The sequence below is a fragment of the Sprattus sprattus genome, assembly GCF_963457725.1.
Source record: "Sprattus sprattus genome assembly, chromosome: 12".
Lineage (NCBI taxonomy): Eukaryota > Metazoa > Chordata > Actinopteri > Clupeiformes > Clupeidae > Sprattus > Sprattus sprattus.
This window is the reverse complement of record NC_137910.1, coordinates 16,221,036-16,246,035: the sequence shown is the minus strand read 5'-3', so window position 1 is coordinate 16,246,035 and position 25,000 is coordinate 16,221,036. Positions and strand designations below refer to the sequence as shown.

Here is a 25,000-nt window from a genome sequence, read left to right as displayed (position 1 = left end):
TAATCAAAATGTGAATTACTGGGAGCAACAGCTTCACCAGATACCTCAGGAGCTAGAAGCTTTGATCAGCTTACTAGACACTCAATTACCTCCTAAGGAACACACTTACACACACACACACACACACACACACACACACACAATTGCCTCCTAACAAGCACACACACATCCTGTAATAAGAGACTGCTTAACTTGCCGATTATCCCTCACACACACACACACACACGGCTCTAACGAGTAGCCCACACACACACACAAACGGCTCTGACGAGTATCCCTCACACACACACACACACACACACACAAGGCTCTAACGAATATCCCTTACACACATAAACACGGCTCTGACGCGTATCCCTCACACACACAAACACGTCTCTGACGCGTATCCCTCACATACACACACACGCACGCACGCTCCGACGCGTATTCCTCACACACAGCTACCCTCTGGCCTCAGAACAGCAGTGGGAACAACGCAAATGTCAACTTAGCCTGCGCGCGCAGTGTGATGGCTGGCTCGGCTGTCTGTTTTGAAATGATTTACAGTAATCATATTGATGTTTGTGTCAGGTGTCTTTCCAGTTGGAATGGAGCCTGCTTAGCAATTACAGCTGTGGAAGCTAATCAGGCATTAGTGTCACCTCAATCACAAACAGCACAGCATCAACATGCTAATCATGCCCCTGTGCTTGTACAAACAGCAGCTTAACATGCTAATCAGGTGTTAGCGATGCTGCTATCATTGACAGCTATCATTGACAGATTCCTCACGCCTCACTGGGGTCAGCCCAACAGCTGATGATAAAAGCAGATTGACTTGCCCGTCTGGTTGTTTGCGTAACTGCGAATGCCGATGGCATACAAATATGTTCATCAAATGATGCTCAGATGCTAATGACAATCACTAAAGGTCAATTACTCTCCTCTCCCCTAATGCTGTTCATGTTTTACTCATCTAGGAAAAACTGCTTGTAGCTACTACCAGTCACTGCCCAGTGTAAACGTGACCATAGAGTTCATGAGGCAGGGAAGCAGAGTGCCCTGTGTGAATCTGACCATAGAGTTCTTGAGGCAGAGTGCCCTGTGTGAATCTGATCATAGAGTTCGGGAGGCAGGGAAGCAGAGGAGTGCTTTTGAATGTGAGAGAGAGAGATGTTCAATCTACCATCTACCATCTCTCTCTCTCTCAACACTGTGTGTGTGTGTGTGTGTGTGTGTGTGTGTGTTGAGCTGTCAGAGTGGAGGCTGTGATATGATCAAGGGAATCATGATGTTCCACCTAAATTATTTATACCTACGGTGAAGAGAGAAAAGCCTGACTTAAACCCAAAATATTCCCCTCTACTTGGACTCTCTTTAAAACACACACTCACACACACACACAAGCACGCACACACTCTACCTCTCACTCTCTCTCTCACTCACACACATACTTTTTCGATTACTATATTTCTACTCTCGCTCTGTATCTTTCACACAAGCACACACACTCACACCATGGCCTAACATGAACCCAACAGAACCAAAAAAAATCCTGTCTTTGTCCCAAACACAAACACAAAAACTATAATTCTCTCCATCACACACTCACAAGAGAGTACCGTATGATTTAACTTAAAATCCACACACACACACACACACAGATAAGCAATGTACAACACGCACTCCATCCCACGCAACACATCCAATCACAATCTCTCACACACACACACACACACACACACACACACACACACACAACCACAACCCTCCACAAATTGGATGGCCTAGTGTGATCTCCAAACTCTTCTCACCATCTTAAATCTGAAAACACAGATAAACACACAAACACACACACAGGATCATGACATGCTCTAACCCATTATTTTTCTGTTCTGCCTCCTGTTTCTTTCCCAAGCAGTCTTAAAAGGGATGCTGTAGTGTGTGTGTGTGTGTGTACCATCATTACTCCTACACTCTTACACATGTTAGTGTATAGAGAAATATTGGGCGTGCAGTGGGCGTGCACACACACATAAACTCATAAGCACACAAACATTTGCATAATGACAAAAGCGCTTCTTGTTGTGTCCTGTAATTATACAATTTCATTTGAGCTATCTGCTTGTATCACACACACACACACAGTGCAGAGTGGGATTAGGTTTAATTCCCATCATGTTTATCAGCCCTGAGAGGCAGCCAGGATACGCCTCTGCTGCCACCTGCTGGATGGAACCAGTACAACAACAAGGTGAAAGCTGGTAAAAGGGTGGCAGTATGTGAGCAGAATGGTGTGACTGTGAATGCGCTCAAGTGTGTGAGTGTGTGTGTGTGTATGTGGGTGGGTGAGTGGGGGTTGGGTTCACACACACACGCGCATGCATACTTCAAAGACACGTTCTTTTATATAAAGCAAAAGGCTTAGCAGAGGAATGTTAACAATCCCAAAGTTAGATCTCTCCCCGCCTCTCGCTCTCTATCTCTCTACCCCTCCCTCACCTTCTCTCGCTCTCTGTCTGGTCTTCCTTCCATTGCACTGATTTGTATGCTGTTGGATGTACGATGATGTAAGTATGTGTATAAGTATGTATATTAAGGTCAGTGTCTTTGTTTATATGTACTTTCATAGATGACCATAGAAGCCTCAGAGCCGGACCTGGTTGCAAAAGGTCTCTGGTCTGATGAGCAAACACACACTCACACACTGAGCCTGAGGAAGTTGTCGAACATTCCTGCCCCACTCAGGCCACACACACACACACAGACGATATGTTCATCTGTGGCCACAAGGTGGCAGTGTTGCTCATGCTAAGCCACTGAGTGGTGGCTGAACAGTGAAACAGTGGAATCTTCAGACTCCCTCTGTTGCCTGGTCACAGTGCCAGTGTTCTAGACTCAGCACTCACTGAGGTATCCAAAAGGCCTGCCTGTGTGTGTATGTGTGTGTGTGTGTGTGTGTATGTGTGTGTGTGTGTGTGTGTGTGTGTCTGTGGGGGGGGGGGGTCCTGAGAGACACTGGCAGGAGCTTCTTTAATTGACACATTATTCAGGTTTAAAATAGCTCTTTATCGCCCCCACAGTGATAAAACACTCAGACGGACAAAAGAGCATTTGGATTAGAACCCACAGAGGCCCAAACACAAGCTGGGTCTCTCGTTTGGATCAGAACCAACAGAGGCCCCAACTCAAGCTGGGTCTCTTGTTTGGATCAGAAACTAGAGTCCAAATGCAGGCTGGGCCTTGAGGCAGCCTCCTGGGCTGCTAGGAAAGCTAACATCCCTTCAAGAAACACCACGTCACTCAAACACTGATCACATAATCAACATTCTCTCACACACACATAGTCCAAGTGGCTTCAAAACAAGACAAATAAAACTATAGACTCTCACGCACACACTCACACAAAACAAAAACAAACATCCCAGCCTCTCACACACACACAGACACAGCTGAGTGTGTTTTGATTAAGTGTGTGTGTAAGCATGTCATCCATCTCCGTGACAGGATGTGTGTGTAGAGCTGCAGGCCTGTGGTCAAGTCACCAGCCATCTGGTCACCCACTGACCCAAACCCTCAGAACCAACTCAGAAAGAACCGACACTGTTAGAACCAGCTCAGACAGAACAGACCCAAACAATGGCCGTCCGACATCAGAGCCAGACCAGAAACGGCCCGGATCTGGGCCAGTGCGGCTCTGGTACGGTCATGCTCACAAATCTGCGCAGAGCAATTTTTAGGGGGAGAGGTCGCAGGGTCAAAGTTCACAGGCACTCATGGGATACTTCTCTCCAGTCAGTAAGGGTATTAACCGAAGGACAAGTTTTTCCAACCAACACTCACAGGAGTGTCCCGCTGGTCAGTGTAGCGCCACATGTGACAACTGCATGCGTGCTGTTTGGATCAGGCACAAGAGGTCCACAGGGAGGGAGGGAGAGGGGGAGGGAGAATGAGACAGAAAGAGTGAGAGAGAGAGAAGAGAAACAAAGAATACAAGTGAATCACAGAGACAAAGAGATCCGGAATTTAAGGGAGTGGAGGAGGTCTACAGGGCTCCAAGCAGGATAGGCTCACCCTTCTGTGTGTGTGTGTGTGTGTGTGTGTGTGTGTGTGTCCAGACGTTCCTGAATGTCTCAAAATTAGCTAGAATCAGAATGAGAGACACACAGAGGGGCTAGCCTTGGTTACAGAGCGGCTAGCCTTGGTCGCAGAGCAGCTAGCCTTGTTCCAAAACACACTTAATTTCCTTGCACTACTGGCAGCATCTCTGTAAGAGACTTATGACTGTATATGATATGACTGAAACCGCCTATTCCCAGCAGACAGAAGGGTCACTTCATGACCAGGCAGGGTCTGAGAGCTTGCTGGATTGAATGGAATTTCACCCTGTCCAGAGTTTACACTGTATGAAACAAAGTGGCAGTTTAAACTTATGCCACCGTCCTGGGAATGCAGACAAAGGCCTTTAAGTATCATGTGTTATATATTACAGCGTTAGCACACATGCACAAACAAACACACCCACACACACAGAACAGACTGCGAAAACATGGTTTCCTTCTCCATTTGAAAATATACAGCTGCAACCCTACCCTATAGACCCCAGTACAATTCTAGAACACTGCTGCTGATTCCAGGGAATCTTGAGAAAATCAAGAGAATATCAAAATACTAAGATATTTAAGCAATATAGCACTCGTGGGAGTGGGGTAGGTAAGGGATAATCCCACGGGTGGTGTTCGGCCGTAGCCACAGGCCGAGTGGCATAGGCAACAACACCCGTGGGATTATCCCTTCCCTACCCCACTCCCACGAGTGCTATATTGCTTTTATAAAACAATTCTACCGTCAACAAATTAACATTTCAACACAAAATTATTGATTAATGGTTTATTTCGCCATTGTTTCTCCGCAACAAAAAATAGTTCCATTGTCAACATCTTGGTTTGGAATTTTAAGAATTTTGAATTAACGATTATCATCAACGCGAATTTTTCGTCGCAGAGTGATTTATTATTAGCTGTGAAAAGTCCCCTAACTGTTGGTATTTTGACAAATAACCTATAGCATGCTACGTCTCTCGTCCAATCAGAAACAGCTAAATCACGCAATAGAACCCAATCATTTTATAATCTAAATTAATTTAAGATTGAGCTAAACATCATTTTCATACTGATTAAAAGATAAGAATCAGATCTTTTTCATGGTATGACATTTGACTTCTGTATTGACATTGTTTACAGGACATGATTGAACTGAATGTATAGTGCGCAAAGGTTTTGATTCCACATTATTTTCATATTAATTTTATAAATAATGGACCAAATTCAAACATTTACATTATATGCATAACATAAATAATAATCTGTTCTTGGGAAAATACAAATACTTGTTTGTTTTAAGTCAGGACCAAGCGCAGGGTGAAAATAAGCTCAAGACAGCAAAGAAAATCTCCTCTTGACAGTTTCACCAAGTCAACTTTATTGTACCAAAGTGCTTTACAGTCGAGGTAAATACATTGATCATTTTTTTTTTAAAGAAATAAAGAAGATAAAAGGAAATAAAAAGGAGTTACCAACTGCCATGTACAGACTAAAGTATGTACTATCTCGGGGTGTCATCGGCATAACAATGATAGGAAATCCCAAGCCTCCTGAATATCTGTCCAAGGGGCAAAAGAGAACATAGGGGGACCTAAAATCGAACCCTGGGGAACTCCACATGAGAGGGGGGGCAGCATTTGAGAAAATGCAATCAGCATTTTACCACAAAGGCCTATCTGATAAAGAAGACTCAAGTGTTTTTCCCCATACCCCAACACAACGCTCCAGCTGCTCAAACAACACTCTGTGGTCTACTGCATCAAAGGCAGCAGAGGGAGCACAGGTACCATGTAAAAACGTGAACATCTCAAATGTCATACCGATACATATATTTACTGACACTTTATTGACTTTATTTACTCACTTTATTGACTTTTATTTACTCACTTTATTGACAAGGGTCTAAAGTAGTCTCCGGGTGAATAAATGTAAGTCCTGCGTACCGTTTACAAGTCTTTTCATTCATGGAAACAAGTCAGTGGTTGTGAAATAAAGAACTGCTGTCGCTGACGCTGCCGGCTATGGGATCTATAAGGACCTCCGCAGACACAGAGGGAGCGTGAGGGCGGATTGCACAGAGTGAGAGAGGAGATACTGGCATGGCCTTAAGGAAGAAAAAGATTAGGTCATGCAACATCAAAGTATGTCACATACATAAGAGTAGCATCTCATCCTATATCTTGTTTGAGAACAATTGATGTTCCTTAACAAAAGTCAATATACCACACAACCACACACACACACACACACACACAGCAGCAGCTGAGTAAAGCGTCCATCCCACACAACACAAAGGTCATGCTCCAACAGAACCCCTGCCCCAAACTCTGGATGAACCCTAGTCCACAGAGACAATCAGCTGTCTCTCACTCACACCCGCACTCATACACACTCTCTCTAACACACCCGCTCAAACACTCTCGTTCACAGATACAGTAGGCCTACATAGAGACAACAGAGCGCAACACACATGCAAACAAACACAGTGTAGCCTGTTGGCTGCTGAAGAGTAAGAAGATTTCATAGGCGGTGTTACGACCCGACTTTTGAGCCGCAAATATAAATTGGAGACAGACCACTGAGTGTTCAAACACAGTATTTATTTCTAGATCACAAAATAGTGGATAAAATATTAAGTACCACGCGACGCACCAAAACCCAATGGTGTGCAGACAAGCATCAAATGCCTGGTGTGAATGCAAGGCCTCCTTCTGAGGGCAAACCGCATGGCTTTTATCCAAACCTCCCCAGGTGTGGACAATCAGGCTAATTATGCCCTTTCACCAACTAAAAGCTGTTGCACTGCCACTGCAAAGCCAGTAGGTGTGTAGAGGGGCGTAACAGACAGTCTGACATGAGTGGAGCAGTGAAGAGACACTGGATTAGCCAGCAGCGGCTTGCTCAGCGCACAATCCAAACAAGCCACTTACACTTAGCTAATGAACATAGCAGGGGCTAGCTCAGCGCACAATCCAGACGAGCCACTTACACTTAGCTAATGAACATAGCAGCGGCTAGCTCAGCGCACAATCGGGCCAGAGGGAAGAAAGGGAGGAGGCTTGACTAAACTGTGTGATGCGTGGATAACTTTCATGGACATAAGATTAAGGGTTCATTATTGATTTGCTGGACCACTGAAAGTGTGTATAGCAGGCTAGTTACAGGTTATATGTAATGTAATGTTTAGTTGTAGGTTATTTTACTGCTAGGCTTAATGATGTCTGTGGCTAACAATGTAAACAGTCTGAAGTGTGCAGGATGTTTGGGCATCATTCATTTATGGACACAATCTTATAGAGTTCATCATTCATGGACATAAACTTATAGAATTCATCATTCAAGGACATAAACTTGGCAAAGTATAGATATGGCCAAATGTCCCTTTATGGACCAGAGACAAAGCTTAATGTTCCTTAAAGAACCAAAGATAAAGCCTGGTGTTTGTGTTCCTGTTCCAGTTTGACCTTTTACACTGTAGTTGGACCAAGGATGATTAACATGAGAGAGAGTCCAGTGGAGTGACTACACATTAATCAGAGCATCACCCCTCTCACACATTACACACTCACACAACCCTCTCACAGACTCACACACACCTCTTGCACATTCCACACAAGAAAGGCTCCATCATCTGGCTGACTACACCTGATCACATCAGTCCCTTCCAGTCTGAGGGGGAAACAGCAGCTTGCTCTGTGTGTGTGTGTGTCTGTATATGTGTGAGTAAGAAAGAGAATGACTATGTGTGTGTGTATGAGAGAGAGGAAGTGTGTGTGTGTGTGTGTGTGTGTGTGTGTATGTATGTATGTATGTAGAGTGGGGCAAATTTGGCCACTTGCAAAGAAATGTGTGATCTAGAATTGTATTGGTAGGTGTATTTTAACAGTGAGAAACTCAGAATTCAGAAAACTGCATTTTATAACATTTATGACTTTATTTGCATTTGATGCAAAAAATAAGTATTTGAACCCCCAAGCAAACAGCAAGAATTCTGGCTCACAATTACTAGTTATGTGCCCAAGAAGCACACAGATTAGTCCTCATTAGGTCTAACAAGGTACACCTGATCTCAACTGGTGACGTTTATAAAAGAAACCTGTCCAAAGAATCATACTTCACACCTTCAACCTCACCACCATGGGCAAGACCAAAGAGTTGTCCAAGGACGTCAGAGATAAGATTGTAGACCTGCACAAGGCTGGAATGGGCTACAAAACCATTAGCAAGCAGCTTGGTGAGAAGCAGACCACTATTGGTGCGATTATTCGTAAATGGAAGCAACACCAAACAAATGTTAATCGCTCTAGGTCTGGGGCTCCATGCAAGATATCCCTTCGTGCGGTATCAGTGATCATTCGAAAGGTTCAGAATAACCCCAGAACTACACAGGGGGAGCTTGTGAATGATCTCAAGGCAGCTGGGACCACAGTCACCAAGAAAACCATTGGCAACACACCACGCCGTAATTTTTTGAAGTACTGCAGTTCTCGCAAGGTCCCCCTGCTCAAGGAAGCGCATGTACAGAGCCATCTGAAGTTTGCCATTGCACACTTGAATGATTCTAAGGAGGATTGGGAGACAGAATGTGGTCAGATGATACCAAAATCAAGCTCTTTGGCATCAACTCGACTTGCCGTGTTTGACCTTGTTAGACCTAATGAGGACTAATCTGTGTGCTTCTTGGGCACATAACTGGTCATTGGGAGCTAGAATTCTTGCTGTTTGGGCGGGGGTTCAAATACTTATTTTCTGCATCAAATGCAAATAAAGTCATAAATGTTATAAAATGCAGTTTTCTGGATTTTTTTGTTAATATTCTGTTTCTCACTGTTAAAATACACGTACCATTACAATTTTAGATCACACATTTCTTTGCAAGTGGCCAAACTTGCTAAATCGGCAGGGGTTCAAATACTTATTTTCCCCACTGTATGTATGTGTGAGTAAGAAAGAGAAAGATAATGAATGTGTGTGTGTTTGTGTGTATGTGTGTGAGAGAAAGAGAGTGTGTGTGTGAGTCAAAGAGAGTGTGTGTGTGTGTGTGTGTGTGTGTTTTGTGCACGTGTATCAAGTAATTGCGTTCGTATCCCTGCCACATGTTTGCTTTTTGCCCAGAAATAAGAGGACTCCCTCCTGCTGCCAGCGGAGATGGGAGGTTGGTGCCACCTTCCCCCTGATTGGCTCAACTTTTCCTTCTCCTTCCTGATTGGATGCTTTCTGCTCCTTCCTTCCCTATTTGACCTGCAGCAGGTACATAAGTAACACACACACACACACACACCTCAACCCCACCCCAGTCCTGACCAGACCTTGAGATCCAGAACAGACCTGCCGTGTCTCACACACTCTGCCTGAGTGCAGAACAAACCCTGCAGAACAAACACTCCAGCAGCTCAAATGTTAACGCACTTTGATCACGTAACTTGCTACACAAACACAGCACAAGGGCATTCTGTTTCATTGATTCAAAGTCGAGAATAAAACAGCTCATATAAATCTCTAACAAGAGTAACCTTTACCGAAAATGACTAGTGATGGCTGCATTTCACATCTCCAAAATGCAGTTTCATGAGGCAATGCTCCCAGCCAATGAAATGTTTCCTTGATACAGGAACAGCCTTAATGATAGCCAATTAGAAATTATTCATCAGTGATCAAAAGAATTCTTGAAAAAAAAGAGGTATGCAAAGAACGGGAATATAATAAAAGAACTTAATATTTAAAGAACTTAAAAGTTAGTTAAAAGGTAAAGAGACACGAGAGAGACAAAAAACAAAACACAGTTGTACTTTCTTCCATATAGACCCTAATTTTTTAAGGAAATAGAAATATATAGAAATCAATGTGTATGTGTGTGTGTCGTGATGTTACGCAACATGCGAAGCAACCAGGCAGCGAGTCCGGATGCACATGCAGTGAAAGCCCTGAAGCACTGAAGACAACTGTTGACTACTCAACTGGAATAGTAACACACATGCGCATGCACACACGTATGTACACACGCACGCACATATGATCCTATGCATGCACATAGCAACTCCCTCACATATAACTAACTCTTTCAAGCATATACATACACACACACACACACACACACACACACACAGCTTCACAGTGAAATCCTGCTTCCTCTCCTCCCTACCTTCCACCTCTAAATAACCCAGCATGAGTTACACCTCCACTTTCCCTAGGCGAGCCAAGCCGACCCGCCCCGAAATACAACCGTACCTCGTCAGGCCAAACGCCCCGACCCACATTACCTTTCCTCCAGGGGGTTTCTCAGCACACATGTGTAGCGCTGTGGGGTTTGGTGCTGATTTAGCTTCACTGAACACGGAGCTCTCTCCAGATCTTCAGCTCACAGCACAACACCAGGCCACGCCACATAATGAACACGGGGCAATATCCCCACTGTGCCGTGAACCCAGGTCTCGGGGTAACAACTCCGCCACACTGAGCTAGGCTTCTCAGAGCTCACTAATGTTCACAAGAGCCCATATATCACCAACCTATGTGTCTGAGAGCAGAGGGGTGATGAGGGTTTGGTGTCAACCTCACTTCGGACTGCCAAAGGCCAAGTTGCTCATAAGCCAGAATGGAGGCATTGTTTTAATATATGATTTCATATTCACATCACAAACGAAAAGCTGCTCCAGCCCTTATCCACAGAAAGCTTAGCCTAGCAGAATCTTAACAGAACAGAGAGCTTCAAAGGACATGAACACAAGCAGGTCTCAAATCCTGCAGATGTGACCGAACTCCACCCACAGGAGGCCACTGAGATCAGCAGCCACAGAGTTTATGACAAACTGAAGTCTAGTGGCGGAACACACCCGGCCATGAGCAGGGATGGGCAGCGAAGAGGAAAAAAACCCAGGCAGAGGAACAAGAGCGATGTCTGTCACTGTGTGTCAGGGTACCCCCAGGATTTTTCATCTCAAATTAAGACTTTTTAAGACCTTTTCAAGACCACTTTAGATGAAATTTAAGACCAACATCGCACCTTTCCTGATATGCATAATTTTATGAAAAAAAAAAAAAAAAATGTAATCATAAGACAACCATTTAAAACAATAACTATGAGGGGTGGACGTGTGAGTGTGTGTTTGTGTACATGTGTGTGTGTGCATGCGTGTCTGGATACGTCTGTGGGTGAACCTGTGTGCGGTTGTAATACAACAGATCCTACAGCCTTTGGAGCTCTGCGCTTTTGGCAGCAATCTGTTCATCCAGTATGATGAGTTCAGCCAACTTATTATAGCGGGAGCTTTTCCATTAAAGTTGCTGTGTTTTTGAGGTGTTTGTTGCAATTTAATTGCGGAAGCAAGTGGAAGTTGTGATAGAGTTGCGAATGTCCCTCTTTGTAATTATAATTGAGTTATTTGTTAAAAATAAGTTATTAATAAACAAACATTCATTAAATAACAAAACCATTGAGAAATGGTCCTCTAAAATAATAACCTCACCAACATGCCAAATAAAAGATGTAGCAAAATAGGCTGTTGAATGTATATTACTTGTATTGTTGTTATGGAAACAAACACCGTTTAGTATTGGACTTTTACTTTGACATCATTCAAATATTCCTCTCGTGGAAATGGCAACAGCTGTTATCAAGAAACATAGTTATGCGATGTAATGCTAAACACGTAGTGAGAACAGTACATAGCAACAACGAAGTGCACCTGTTGGTATTACAAAAGGACCACCAGTAAGACTGAATAAAGTGTTATGAATATCTCAGCCTTCACATATAATGGGGAAAAAACTGCCTGTGTCACTGATCTGACGTCCGGTCATGCACGCCTTTCTGCCGTTTTCAATCGGTTTTGCTATCCTTGTTAATTTATTTTATCTGTATAGGGGTTTATGTTGTTCAATCTCATATATGAATTTAAAGTTGTCCAATTTCAACTAACCCATTCTTCAACACTATGCTACCTTATCTTCAAACAGAAAGTAAGTTAAAATCTCAATTGCAACAGCTTTCGAGGGTTTGGGAAATAATCGCTGCTGATTTGATGTTTGGTGGAGTCAATCCAGAATTAGTGTTGATGAAATTATAATCAAGTCACCCAAACTGCCGTGAAAAAAACGGGAGTCGCTGAAACTGTTGTTGCATCCCTGTACAACAGTGTGTTCTTAAATGTTAGACGTTTCAATTTCTTTAATCACCCAAAAGCCCCGCTCCACTGTTGCCTGTGATAGCAGACGCTTATTAACTAGCATTACCCTGTCCCTGACAGGGCAGTGTCCTAGATAACTGTCTAGCTAGCTAGCGCAGCTAGTGAATAGTTAACGTTAGCTAGTTTTATCCTATATCGTGTCAGCATCTCAGCCAGTTCAGAGTCATATACAGGTTGCCTTGTATTTTGGATGCGACGTTTGGGTGTACTAAGATTCGTTGTCACAACGAACAATAAACAAATGTGGACTTGATGAACGAAATTTAAGACCTGTTGACGAAATTTAAGACCGGTTGACAAAATATAATACCTTTTCAAGGCCTTAAATTATCAATACTAAATTTAAGACTTTTTCAAGTTTTTAAGACCTCGCGGGTACCCTGTGTGTGTGTGTGTGTGGGGGGGGGGGGGGGGGGGGGTTCTCCCATACTAGGACATTAATGCTGTGTTGGTTAGAAAAAGAGTAGAATGCTTCCTCCGCTCTTAAATCTTCACTCAGGGTGATTTCTCTGCAGGCAGACAGCACGGGCACCATATCCCTTTGTTAAGCCTTGCAGGTCTCAAGGCCCCATGAAAGACCCTATGGGAAGAAAGAGATGAGAGAGAAACTGTGTGTGTCTGTTTGTGTGTGTGTGTGTATGTGTGTGTGTGTGTCTCTCTCTCTTTCTGTGTGTGTGTGTGTGTGTAGTGTCCAGCTCCAGAAAGCCTTCGATTGTCCAAGTGCTTGGGCCCCCTGCCAACTGCCTGCATGCATTAGGTCGGGGTCTGTTCAGCCACACACACACACACACACACACACACACACAAATGGAGGGGCCATAGAGACTGGTGGTGGCCTAAAGGAGGAGATGAGAGGGGAGGAGAAGGGACTATGGAGGGGAGAGGGGAGGAAAGGAGGAGGAGAAAGAAAACAGGAGGAGAGAAGACAGAAAGGAGGAGAAAATCGTCATCTGACATCATGATTATTTTATATCTGCAAGGCTGGTCGGTTGACTGGCTGTAATAGTAGGAATTATTTGCTATGTTAGCAGTCTGTAGTCAAACACCTTTGCAAATGGTCACTTTGCCCAACAGAGTGATTCAAAGTTAAAACAGGGAGTCTCTGTGACGTTTGAGTTAACGTAACTGCAGCTAAATTAGCCTACTCCATCAGTTATTCACACCGTAGCCGTCTCGTTACCAGGCTAATCACATTGTATGCTAGCTACTACAGCTAACTTTTTAAACAAAATTATCTGAAAGATATACCCCTTGCAATGCATCATCTCGTTAAGTTACCGAACACATGTTTTAACGTTTTATATGCTAACGTTACGGTCACACGGTTTATGTGCTCGATTATTTCTCCCCCACTTCCCATTGTACCTCGGCAATGCATTACGCCTCGATGGATAATAAAGTAGCAGTGTAGTAGTATCAGTGGATGTTGAGTGAGTGAGGGTAATATTTTGGGTTGGGGGGGGGGGGGGTTAAAGAACCACAGGCACAAGGTTGTAGCATCTTGTCCAATCTGAGGGATGTAGTTTAGATAAATGTACGGTATAGGTTTATTATGATTGAGTGAAAAAAAAAAAAACTCACTCACTCACTCACTCACTCAGAGACTTCAAATTGAATTAAGATAGAGAGAGAGAGAGAGAGAGAGAGAGAAAGAAAGAAAGAAAGAAAGAAAGAAAGAAAGAGAGGAGGGAGAGGGAGATACAGAGATAAGGATAAAAGAGGATGTGAATTAAATTGACTTACATGGCTTTATGTTTGTCTTCCGCCAAGATCTGGTCATTGGTCTTCAGGCCATATCTGTAAAACACACAGAGTCAAACGTGTCACTGAGCACTCTACACTATGATGAATCCACAGACAGACACAGAGAGGTTTGGGTAATAGTATTAATGGACTTTTTAGTGCATATTATGGCTTATCTGAGGGTCTGTAGTTCTGTTTGTGTGTGTCTGTGTGTGTGCGCGTGCATGTGTGTGAGAGAGTATGTGTGCTGGTCTCCTGATCACACTGACTCAAGACTTTAAAGTACAAACAGATAAGCAAAAGACAGCCATGGCAGGCTTTAGGTGTGTGTGTGTGTGTGTGTGTGTGTGTGTCAGACAGAGATAAGGTTCAGCTCAGTCAGATGCTTTCAGCTTCAGGTCAGTTCTGGTCTGGGGTCTCCATCGCCACTACAAGTCCAAAGTGCCTGATAGTTTAAAAAAACAGCTACCCCACAACACACATGCACACACACACCCCTCTCACAACCTACATAACTACCCCCCCCCCCCCCCCCCCCACACACACACACACAAACACACCTACCCCACCACACATAACTACCCCACAACACACACAACTCTTCCGAAAGCTACCCCCTTACCCACACATCTGCCCTCAAACCTACCCAACCACTCCAGTTAGAACTATCCCCCCCACCCCCCTTTCCCAGTCGCCTGGCAACCCTACTGGCTAACCCTAGGTAAAACTCCGAGGCAGCTCTGACCAATGACGCAGAAACCAGCACTATGTAAGCATGAGCCCAGAAGCATCAGAAACCATTACAGCCAAAAAGTGACATTCATTTTAGTTATATAAATGCAACTCCACCTCAGCCCATCAATTATTCTACTGTGACAACCACACACACACACTTTCTCTCTCTCTAGAATGAGGTCAGCGAACTTGTGGCATACATGACTCATGGCCAACTAACCAGTTTCACCTGCCTCATGCCAGTTACACACACACACACACACACACACACACACACACACACACATCCCAGGAAAGGGGTGGAGAGTTCATTCATTCACAGCAGGTAGCAATTCCAAGCCAAAGGAACAGTATATTTTCATAATTGAAACACACTTATTCACTCATTTTCATATGCGATGCAAACTTATTCCTTTATTTTCATATGTAATACACACTTATTCACTAATTTTATGTGTGACCACAGATCCTGTTTATGAATGTAACGATGTTACACAAACAAGATACCTACACAAACACAGCTTTAAACACAGAAAAAAAACCTTCATGATGTTTCATAACCCTATAATGCTGAATCACTTGCTCCATCCCACGCAGGCACTATCTGGGTGAATGATTCAGCTTTTTTAGTTGCGCCCTGAGCCAGGGCTGCTTGAGTAAGCTTCTAAAAATATGTTTAATTCCTTAAAGAGAAGTCTACGCTATTGGTTGTAATCTGCGCTGAGCTCACAGGTTGCTACCGCCATAATCCGTGTTTGTGAGACCCTGCTGAGGGAGAAGCTAATAAGCAACGAAAAGCCCTCGGATCCCGCTAGCAAGGGAGGCTAGCAGCCTGGAGTTAAACCTAATGTGCATATGTGTATACAGTACAGTATGCATATTTTGTGTGTTCATGTGAGTTTGTGCACGTGTGTGTGTGTGCGAACATCTGTGAGGGTGTGTATGTGTATGTGTTGTCACAGCTGGAGTTTCCCAACCTACACGGTGTGCGGAGATATCTCATCAATGAGATTTAAAACACCCAGCAGATTTTATCAGTGTTTCAGTCAAAGCATTTCAAATTGACTGAACGTTATGCCCAGTGCCCTAAAAAATGAATTCTGTTTAGAGATTTTTTAGAAATGAAGGCCAGAGATTACATGGAGAGGACTGGGCCCCCTGACCAATCATCTGCCCCTGAGAGAGAGAGAACGAGAGAGGAGAGAAACAGAAAGAGAGCAAAAGAAAGAAAAGGGGCATGAGAGAGAGAAATAGGGATAGTGAGAGCGAGTGAGTGTGTGTGAGTGTGTGTGAGTGTGTGTGAGCGAGATAGAGTGAGACAGAGAGTGTTTGTGTGTTTATGTGTGAGCGAGATTGAGTGAAAGAGTGTGTGAGAGAGTGAGTGAGAGCACGGTAGAAAGTGGTCCAATGTTGTGTGTTGTTCAGAGGGAGCCCTTCTGACTGGCCTGAAGGCAGATCCCTGTCTGTGTGTGTGTGTGTGTGTGTGTGTGTGTGTGTGTGTGTGTGTGTGTGTGTGTGTGTGTGTGTGAAGGCAGATCCCCACTGGTCTTAAGGAGTTAAGTGTGGAGGCTGAGGATATTACAGCACAGGGACTCACATATGGACACATGGCTCACTGAACCCCAAGGCTTCCACTCAACAGGAGGAGGGAGTGAGGGAGTGAGTGTGTGTGGGTGTGTGGGTGTGTGTGTGTGTGTGTGTGTGTGCGCGCCCACACCTGCATGTACATGCATGGCCGGGTATGAGAAAGCAAGACTGTGCATGTGTGTGTGTGTGTGTGTGCGCACCTGCATATGCAGGGGCGGGTATGAGAAAGCAAGACTGTGCATGTGTGTGTGAAAGTATGTGCGTGTGTGTGTGTGTGTGAGAGTATATATGGCACGCAGGGAAATCATTATAAGTGTAAAGATGTGAAGGATTCTGTCTTGCTTTCATGTTGGACTCTTTGAACCCTGTGTGTGTGTGTGTGTGTGTGTGTGTGTGTGTGTGTGTGTGTGTGTGTGTGAACGTGCCTGTGTGAGCGTGCCTGTTTGAACGGGGTGTTACTGAACCTCCGTGTGAATGAATGACTTATTTTAACGCTGCACACATCGTGCTGGGGGGCTGGGGGGTGACTGGGTTGGCAGCTGGGTCATGCCTTGGCACAAGCGCTGCACCCACACACACATACACACACACAGATGGTTGGCATCGCTGCCCCCCCCCCCCCCCCCCCCCCCAGCTGAGGTCAGTGTTAGGTGGGGGGTGGGGTGGACGAGGCTGGCATTATTTGGCATCAGGTACGGAGAGCCTGCAAACAGGCCGTACGTGTTAGGACATTAGGATCTGTGCAGATGCCATCTCCACAGCACGCAAGGGTACATCTCTCCTCTGTGTGTGTGTGTGTGTGTGTGTGTGTGTGTGTGTGTGTGTGTTCAGTCTGGGTCCAGTAACTAGTATGTTTCAGGTTCCTCACTATACTCAATACTCAGTGTGGATTCAGTAGCTTGTGCCAAAGTCACTGAAAGTGTAAGCAATGGAGATATGAGAGCTGCCACAGTTGCAAGGACGAGATGGGGAGTTTAATGAGCTTTTAAATGACGCTAGGCTAGCCCTGACAAATGGCTGATTTTATTGCTCTGAACGTCTACTAGCAGCCACAGATCAAACCAGAGGTGCGATTTCAGCTCCTGGTGTTATCCACCCAGAGAAGTGCAGCGTCACTTGACTCACTTTTCCAGGAAGTCCTTGTCCACCACTGCGGAGATGTCGAGCAGGGGATTCCCCATTCCGAAGAGGGCATTCTGACTGGAGCACAGGAAAGAGAGAAAGAGAACATCAGTGAAACAGAAAAACACTCCTCCCTCCACCACACCGCCAGCCTGAGTGCGTTTATCCTACAATAACATACAACATCAATGGACGTTTCTAATGTTCATAGTCCACACAGCCTGCAATGAAGACCAATGTTCCCTGTATGACTGTAGGTTTCCGTGTCTGTGGCAAAAACCTTGAGTTCATTCTGAAGCTTAGTTTTAGGTTACAGGTTGTGTTCTTAAAAAGTAATTACCCTTGTGTGCACAGGCACCAAGACCATCCACCCACAAGGAACTGAAATGAAGTTTGATGAAAATGAGATCAGGACTGCTCGTGTTTGAAATGTAGGCCAGTGCACTCTGTGCAACTGCCAGTGATGTCCCCGCCACAAGCCGTGCATTCGTACCGAAGGTGAGCCTTTCCAACTCTGACGGACTCGGTTAGCTGTGGCTCCCCACAAACCCCTGATGTGCAGACGTCTGCGTGTTTCACTTGCCTTACTGCTCTGGGCCGGTGGAAGTCAGTAAGGAGAAGCCAGAGTGGCAACAGTAAAGGGAAGCCAGCATGGCAGAAGTAAGGAGAAGCCAGGGAGTCAGCAGTAAAGGGAAGCCAGCATGGCAGCTCAAAGGGATCTGCAGTTCATGAATGGCCAGGCAGTCCATGAGTGACATTTTTTTAAATGGGAGTTTATGGGAGTCAGTAAAATAATGAGCCCCTGCCTATACAGTTGTGTCAGTGGGAGTGTTTACATCCTCTGAGCAAATGGTTGCATAAGACACAGCTACAAACCGGGATCATTTTAAATGTCTGTTTGCTGCAGGGGTTGAATGTGCCCTTTTTCCCCCAAAATTCAAAAAACCTTCGCATAAACACGGTCCCAGACGACATGGAGTCCTCCGTCACAGGTTTGTGAGTGTCTGACTGAGGCACGCTCTGGCTTTGTGATTGATTAGAGTCTAATCAATCAGACTGATTGGTCTGACCAGCGACCAAAGCCTCTGATACTGATCCTCTCACACTGACAATCATGCTGCCAAAGTAGAAACTCTCTGTGGCTTACGACACACATACTGCTGCAGGCCTGTTCTTAAATCAACAAAGAGAAAACACACACACACACACACACACACACACACACATCTAAATATCTGCCTCAGTCAGCAGTGCATAGGAGAAAGGGCAGTAGTCATTTCCACGTAGAGCCTCCAGCAGCCTGACGAAGAGCCACTCAAAAATAACCCTCACAAGCAGTTTCCACACACACACAGTTACAAGCAGTCTCCCCTCTCCAAAACACAGACAGATAGACACCGACACACACACTTTCAAGCAGTCTTCTCACTCCCAAACACACCCACACTTACGCAGTCTCCTCACTCCCAAACACACACATACACACACACACACACACACACACACACACACTTACAAGCAGTCTCCTCACTCCCAAACACACACACACACACACTTACAAGCAGTCTCTTCACTCCCAAACACACACACACACACTTACAAGCAGTCTCCCCTCTCCTAAACACAGACAGAGATACACACACACACACACACACACACACACACTCCACTCCTAAACACCCAGAGCAAAGCACATCTAGGCACAAGCCTTCCAAAACACACACACACACACACACACACAGAGAGTTACATTTCCAATCAATCGCAAATACGCAGAGAAAGACATGCACACTGACACAAACACACTCAGTCACAAGGCCACCCACATACACGGTCACATTTAGCACGTGGTCAGACTTACTCATACACAGACACACATACACACACAAACCCACACACACACACAGAAAGAGAGAGCACAGCTTACCCACATGGGTGCAGACTCACTCAGGCACACACACAAACAAGGTTATTCCAGTAAAAGCCAAAATGGAGGGATGCGTGTTTGTGTGTGTGTGTGCCCCTAATGCATGCTTTCACTGTCTCTGCTGATCTGCGTCTACACACACACACAGTCCAAACTGACTGCTTAAAAGGGCAAAAGGGCCTAGGTTGTTGGAGGAGAGGAGAGTGGAGCTTTGCTCACTGGAGCTCCAGGCTCTCTCTCACTTTGAGCATTTCTTATGAGACACAGGCTCTGCAGGAACAGCCCAGGCTCCGCAGGACATAAGCGGATGAAACACATGTGTGCTTGAGTCTGTGAATGCACAGAGCCCGGTACAGCAGAGCCCCCTGAAGCAGGATTACAGTATATTTCTTACAGCTCAGGACTCAGGTTCAGTGTGCTGCTGGTCGCTGTGCTGGTCAGGGAAGAGAGGCTCTAGCCTACAGGAGAAGGGACTGACACCCACTGGTCACACTCTGCATAGGGATAAGGATGTGTGTGTAGCAGGGTGGAGAACAACATCAGATCACACTCACACCCACTGCATCGGGATAAGGATGTGTGTCACAGAGGCTCTAACGAATGCATTGAGTAATGTCGGATCTGTACCAACCTGCAGCACACACACACATACACACACAACATGTGAACCGGTCCAGGTGCGGCACTCTGCCAGAACACACACACACACAGCCTGAGTTCCACCTCAGCGTTCACACACACACACACACACACACACACACACACAGTGAGCACACATTAAACGCCCATACTGTGGAGTTTCACATGTCTGCTTTCCAATAAAATAAAGTGCTCAAAATTAAGCTTTATATGTTTGAGACAGTAGCATAATAAGTCTATTTTCGAGTCAAATAAACCTTTTTCCATAAAACATACACTTCAAACTTCAAATCTCATCTAACAGGTTGTCAAGCCAGGTTTCATGTCTTAATACAAAAAATCCTATGTTTAAGCACATCTTACAAAAACAGCTCAAATTCCTTTTTCCTTGCAAGGTATAGAATTAAAACTGTCTGAGGAAATGTCTGAAGTGAATAGCAACAGCTCCCTTTAATGTTAAACAGTCTTAAAAAACCTGAATAACTAAAATGATATGAAAAGAAATATGTTGTCCCTGCCCCACCCAAGCGGCCAGCTATCAGTGCGAGACATCCACACCATAGTCTGATTACCGCTCTAAACTCTCACAGCAGGCATTTAATTGGGTCTATATCAAACGATCCCAACAAACCATTTGAAGAATTGTGCAGAGTTAACTAGCGCCGGGACGTCTGAGCTCTCCGGTCTAAAACAACAGCAGGCGCCCTTACCTTGCGGCTGGCATGCTGATGGGCTGAAGGTGATGCAGTCTCGTCCAGTTCACCGTTTGCAACGGAGCTTTTAAATCCACACAGAATTCAGCGGCGTGCTCTATGTCAACACAGAAGTGAGGCTCGGGCGCCCATCTGATTTTTTTTCTAAATTGATTGGCTGGAAGTGCGCAAGGAGGGGCGATTCGCACGCGTCTGCTGTGGTTGGTCAAGCGGAATTTTGGGTCCAGAAGAGCATGAATTCAGAAAGAGTCGCTCGCCGCCGGGGGCGAGACGGTGAAACAGACAGGCACAGCAGTGCCATCTCCCGCAAGCATTCGCCTCATACCTGGCTCTGCCAAAACACCGTCCACATGCGTGTCAAGGGAAAATATAACTATCCAACGTTAAACATCAAAAAGTTACCATCAAGTAACAATCAGTGTGTGACGTGTGATATTATTGTAAACCAATGTAACATAATGTAACTATTTCTAGCCTACCTTCTAAATGACGTATCTGCTAGAATGGGCAGTGAAATCTGCCTCTATCTATAAAGGTACTCAAAAAGTCCTGAATTATCATAGGTATTTACGACTTGAATAAGCTGTGAGCCGTCACACCTTTGGCGTGGTTGTACAAGACAATCCTAACTCTAAATCCCATTTTGGTACCTCCCCTTACGGTCTTATGACACGGTGGTGACATTGAAATACTACACTGAGGACATAAGCGAATGAAATATTTGTGTGCTTGAGTCTGTGAACGCACAGAGCCCGGTACAGCAGAGCCCCCTGAAGCCGGATTACAGTATATATCTTAGTGCGGCGCATGATGCTTCTCCCGCACACACGCGCGCGCGCAAACACACACAACAAAATACACGTGGAGCGCAGGTCGCTAGCGCTATAACCGGCTCTCGCTCGGATCATGGACTTCACACGGCAATAAAGACCCACTTTGCCTTGCTGTGACCAGAAGTAAACTAAACTAACCCAAGATAATCCAGAAAACTACACATAAATACTCCAGGACAAGCTAGTAACACAGCCGCTAAAAATACAGGCTCTCCCTAAATAGTCAGGTTAGCTAAGCACATAACCCATTCAAACATAACGGGCATTACAAAAAGCTTGGCAACCTAATTTCTGCATGAGTACGATTTGACCTTTGGTCGTAGTTTTACTGCAGGTGTGCCAAAGTGTTTAATTCAACAGATGTATTGCTGACCATCTCTGATGGGGACCGTCCCTGCAACTACAATGAATGCTAACTTAGTAGTTACTTTGCTATATTTGCAGTAACATCATTTTCCTATACCTAAACAAGCTCAACATTGGGAAATTGAGGAACGTTAGCCTAGCCAGCTAGTTGCACACACAAATCATACAGTACACATCACATGCATTGTATACAAACGTGTACAAGGCTGTACGCCTGAATGCATGCCTCATCTGTCAAAATCTGGCTCTACCTTATACCTACCTAATTACAGTGTAATTAGGCTACCCGCCACAACCTGACATCTGTATTACGTGGGGATTCAATAAGGTCAGCAAAAACTCACCTAAGTTTTTTTTCTCCATGTTTGGACTTCTTTTCCTCAGATTTGGTCTTTTTCTCCTCAGGTTTAGAGTTCTCCTCAGGTTTGGACTCCTTCTCCACGAGTTTGACTCTCTTCGGTTTAGGTTCTCCTGAAGCCATCGCTGAAGCACGCTTGCTAAAAGCCTTCGGCATAGATAACTCTGAGAAGAGTTGTGAAGGTAGACAACGGAGGGAGAAAACACGTTAGGCAAAATATAGCTGCCCCCGAGAACTGCCTGAACGAAAAAGGAGACTTAATCTTAAGAAAAAGTCAAGAATACATCAGACACGGTTTCTGTCGACACGTATCACCCAGAGTAAAACAATGTTTCCCAAAGTTTGATTGAACATGTTCTAAATAGTAAATATCGCCTGCACTGTTTGAAGGCACATACGTGGCTAGTTGCTCTGCCTTCCGCTTCGCACTTCTGCCATATTGCCACCTAGGAGTTTTCGCCGATAGACGCACGGACGGAGTCCTGCAAAGGTAATTCATTTCTCATTTTGAATTTTAATGTATTTGCTCGGGTAATTCTGGTTTTTCACAGCTTAATCTGTGTGTAGTAAGCAATGTTTGCACAGATCTGTATGGTGGTAATTAATGATAATAAATACATCTGCCGGTAGCTCTTGCTACAAACAAGCACAACTTTCAGAGTGGGAAAACTTGATGTTTCTAATGGTTGCTTGTCACATCTCAATCATAATATTACAAATTCATCGGTAATATTTTAACCGTATGCTGACACAGCATGTACTTTGATAGCGAAACAACCTAAGCGTTTAAAATATGGTTGCACTATTTGAGTTGTAACATATGTCAACACTGTCACTGTCAAGTTTTTTCTTCTTAGGAATAAGTCTCTACCAATCAAAGGTTACTCGTTGTATAGTCCATTGGTCCTCTTGTTATTTTGACAAGGCACCTGATTCACGCCTAATTGTCATTACCTCCTATTTGAAACCTAGCCTAGTTGTACCTACTGTTTTCTAAGCCTTTTTAGAGTTTTTTCATACTTTAAGGACTTGTGTATCTATTTTTCAATGCACATTACATACAGGTACAGGCTATTAGAAGTGTATAGCTTTTTATATTTACTTTATTAAGTGTAAAACGATCAAAGCTTTAACATGTGTATCCCCCCCCCCCCCCCCCCCCCCCCCCCCCCCCCCCAACAGCCCTCACAATGATTCATAGTTTATTTCTGATCAACTCTGCTGCCGACATTTTCTTGGAGAAGCACTGGAAGAGTGTCATCAGCCGATCGGTCTGTGATTACTTTTTCGAGGCGCAGGAGAAGGCCGGAGAACCCAACAATGTGCCGCCTGTCATCCGTACCCCACACCACTACCTAATAAACATCTACCGGGACAAAATCTTCTTCGTGTCCGTTATCCAGACGGAAGTGCCCCCGCTCTTCGTCATAGAGTTTCTACATCGAGTGGCAGAAACACTTCAGGTGGGCAATCACAGCCTGCCAAATTAGTCTTCTGTCAATAATTGAGCTACACCATATGTCAATAAAATATCAGATTTCAGTTTACCGGCGTTTTCAGGATTCCCCAATGCCAAGAATGCCATGTGCTAGTCATTAGTAATGATTTAATGCAACAATGAACTGATGGTGTGTGATTATAACCAGAATGTCGATTGTGAATGCTGACTGTTTCGTTAAACTGAGTGTTAAATTGTTTTTGACAATGCAGGATTATTTTGGGGAATGTTCAGAATCTGTCATTAAGGACAATGTTGTGATTGTGTACGAGCTTCTGGAAGAGATGCTGGACAATGGCTTCCCTCTGGCCACCGAGTCCAACATCCTCAAAGAGCTCATCAAACCACCAACCATCCTGCGCTCTATGGTCAACACCATCACAGGTTTGACGTGTGTGTGTGTGTGTGTGTGTGTGTGTGTGTGTGTGTGTGTGTGTGTGTGTGTGTGTGTGTGTATATAAGTGGAATAAGGATAGGTTTATTGACTTGTCTGAGTGTTTGTGGGTGTGATAGAGAAAGGGAGAGGCCGAGTAACAGAGACTTAGAGTGGTAAGAGTGAGAGACTTAGAGTGGTCCAGATTGCGTAAAGTTGGTGTGTGTGTGTGTTTGTAAACATTGATCCACTGAATACTTTTTAGTTTGGTGTTTCTTTGGTCATTACCCAGAGTGCCTTTAGCAGACGTGCCAGTGCTCTATGGTTACTAGTGCAGCAGTTGCCACACACACACCTCAAATGAGACACTGATCAGGGCCAAGTTCCCGTTGGAACTTGACAGTCGCATTCTTGATTCGCTGCACACATCTGATAAAGCTATTCGAGAGCTTCATAACTATGGGTCGGTCAGAATCACCCGTCGGGCCGTATTTGGCCCGCGGGCCGTACAATGCCCAGGTCTGTTCTAACAGCTCTGTAGTAGTCTAAATCAATATGGTACCTTACAATTATGTTATTGGCTGTCATTATTAACAGCCTTACATTACATACATAACAGCTCTGTAGCTCTTGTAGGGAGGCAACGGAGTTTGTCTTTTGTTACCACCATGAGATTTCTCTCTTTTTCTTTCCCTTCTGTTTCTTGTCTTTCCTCCCTCGTCCCTCCATCTTGTCTTCCGTCCCTCTGTCTCCAGGCAGCAGTAACGTGGGAGAGACGCTCCCTACCGGCCAGCTCTCCACTGTCCCGTGGAGGCGGGCGGGGGTCAAATACACC

At 44.7% G+C, this 25,000-nt stretch overlaps 2 protein-coding genes across 4 annotated transcripts in view; one reads left to right on the top strand and one right to left on the bottom strand.

Annotated features, from left to right (window-relative positions):
* Positions 1–22,450, bottom strand: part of adka (adenosine kinase a) — a gene marked incomplete at its 5' end in the record, with an annotated part of 83,675 nt that extends 61,225 nt beyond the window's left edge. For 2 of the 3 annotated variants that reach the window (XM_080848401.1, XM_080848402.1), the window contains 3 exons: positions 14,015–14,068; positions 17,462–17,536; positions 22,281–22,450. In XM_080848401.1, the coding sequence (XP_080704527.1) occupies positions 14,015–14,068; positions 17,462–17,536; positions 22,281–22,450 (299 nt within the window). Of the gene's footprint in view, positions 1–14,014; positions 14,069–17,461; positions 17,537–20,734; positions 20,808–22,280 lie in introns of those variants that run through there. The other variant, XM_080848403.1, reaches the window with a different exon arrangement.
* Positions 22,451–22,735: 285 nt separating this feature from the next.
* Positions 22,736–25,000, top strand: part of ap3m1 (adaptor related protein complex 3 subunit mu 1) — a 9,823-nt gene continuing 7,558 nt past the window's right edge. The window contains exons 1-4 of the mRNA XM_080848281.1: positions 22,736–22,784; positions 23,477–23,757; positions 24,005–24,176; positions 24,921–25,000. The exon at positions 24,921–25,000 is cut by the window's right edge and continues 58 nt beyond it. Of these exons, the coding sequence (XP_080704407.1) occupies positions 23,485–23,757; positions 24,005–24,176; positions 24,921–25,000 (525 nt within the window). The 5' untranslated portion in view covers positions 22,736–22,784; positions 23,477–23,484. The remainder of the gene's footprint in view (positions 22,785–23,476; positions 23,758–24,004; positions 24,177–24,920) is intronic.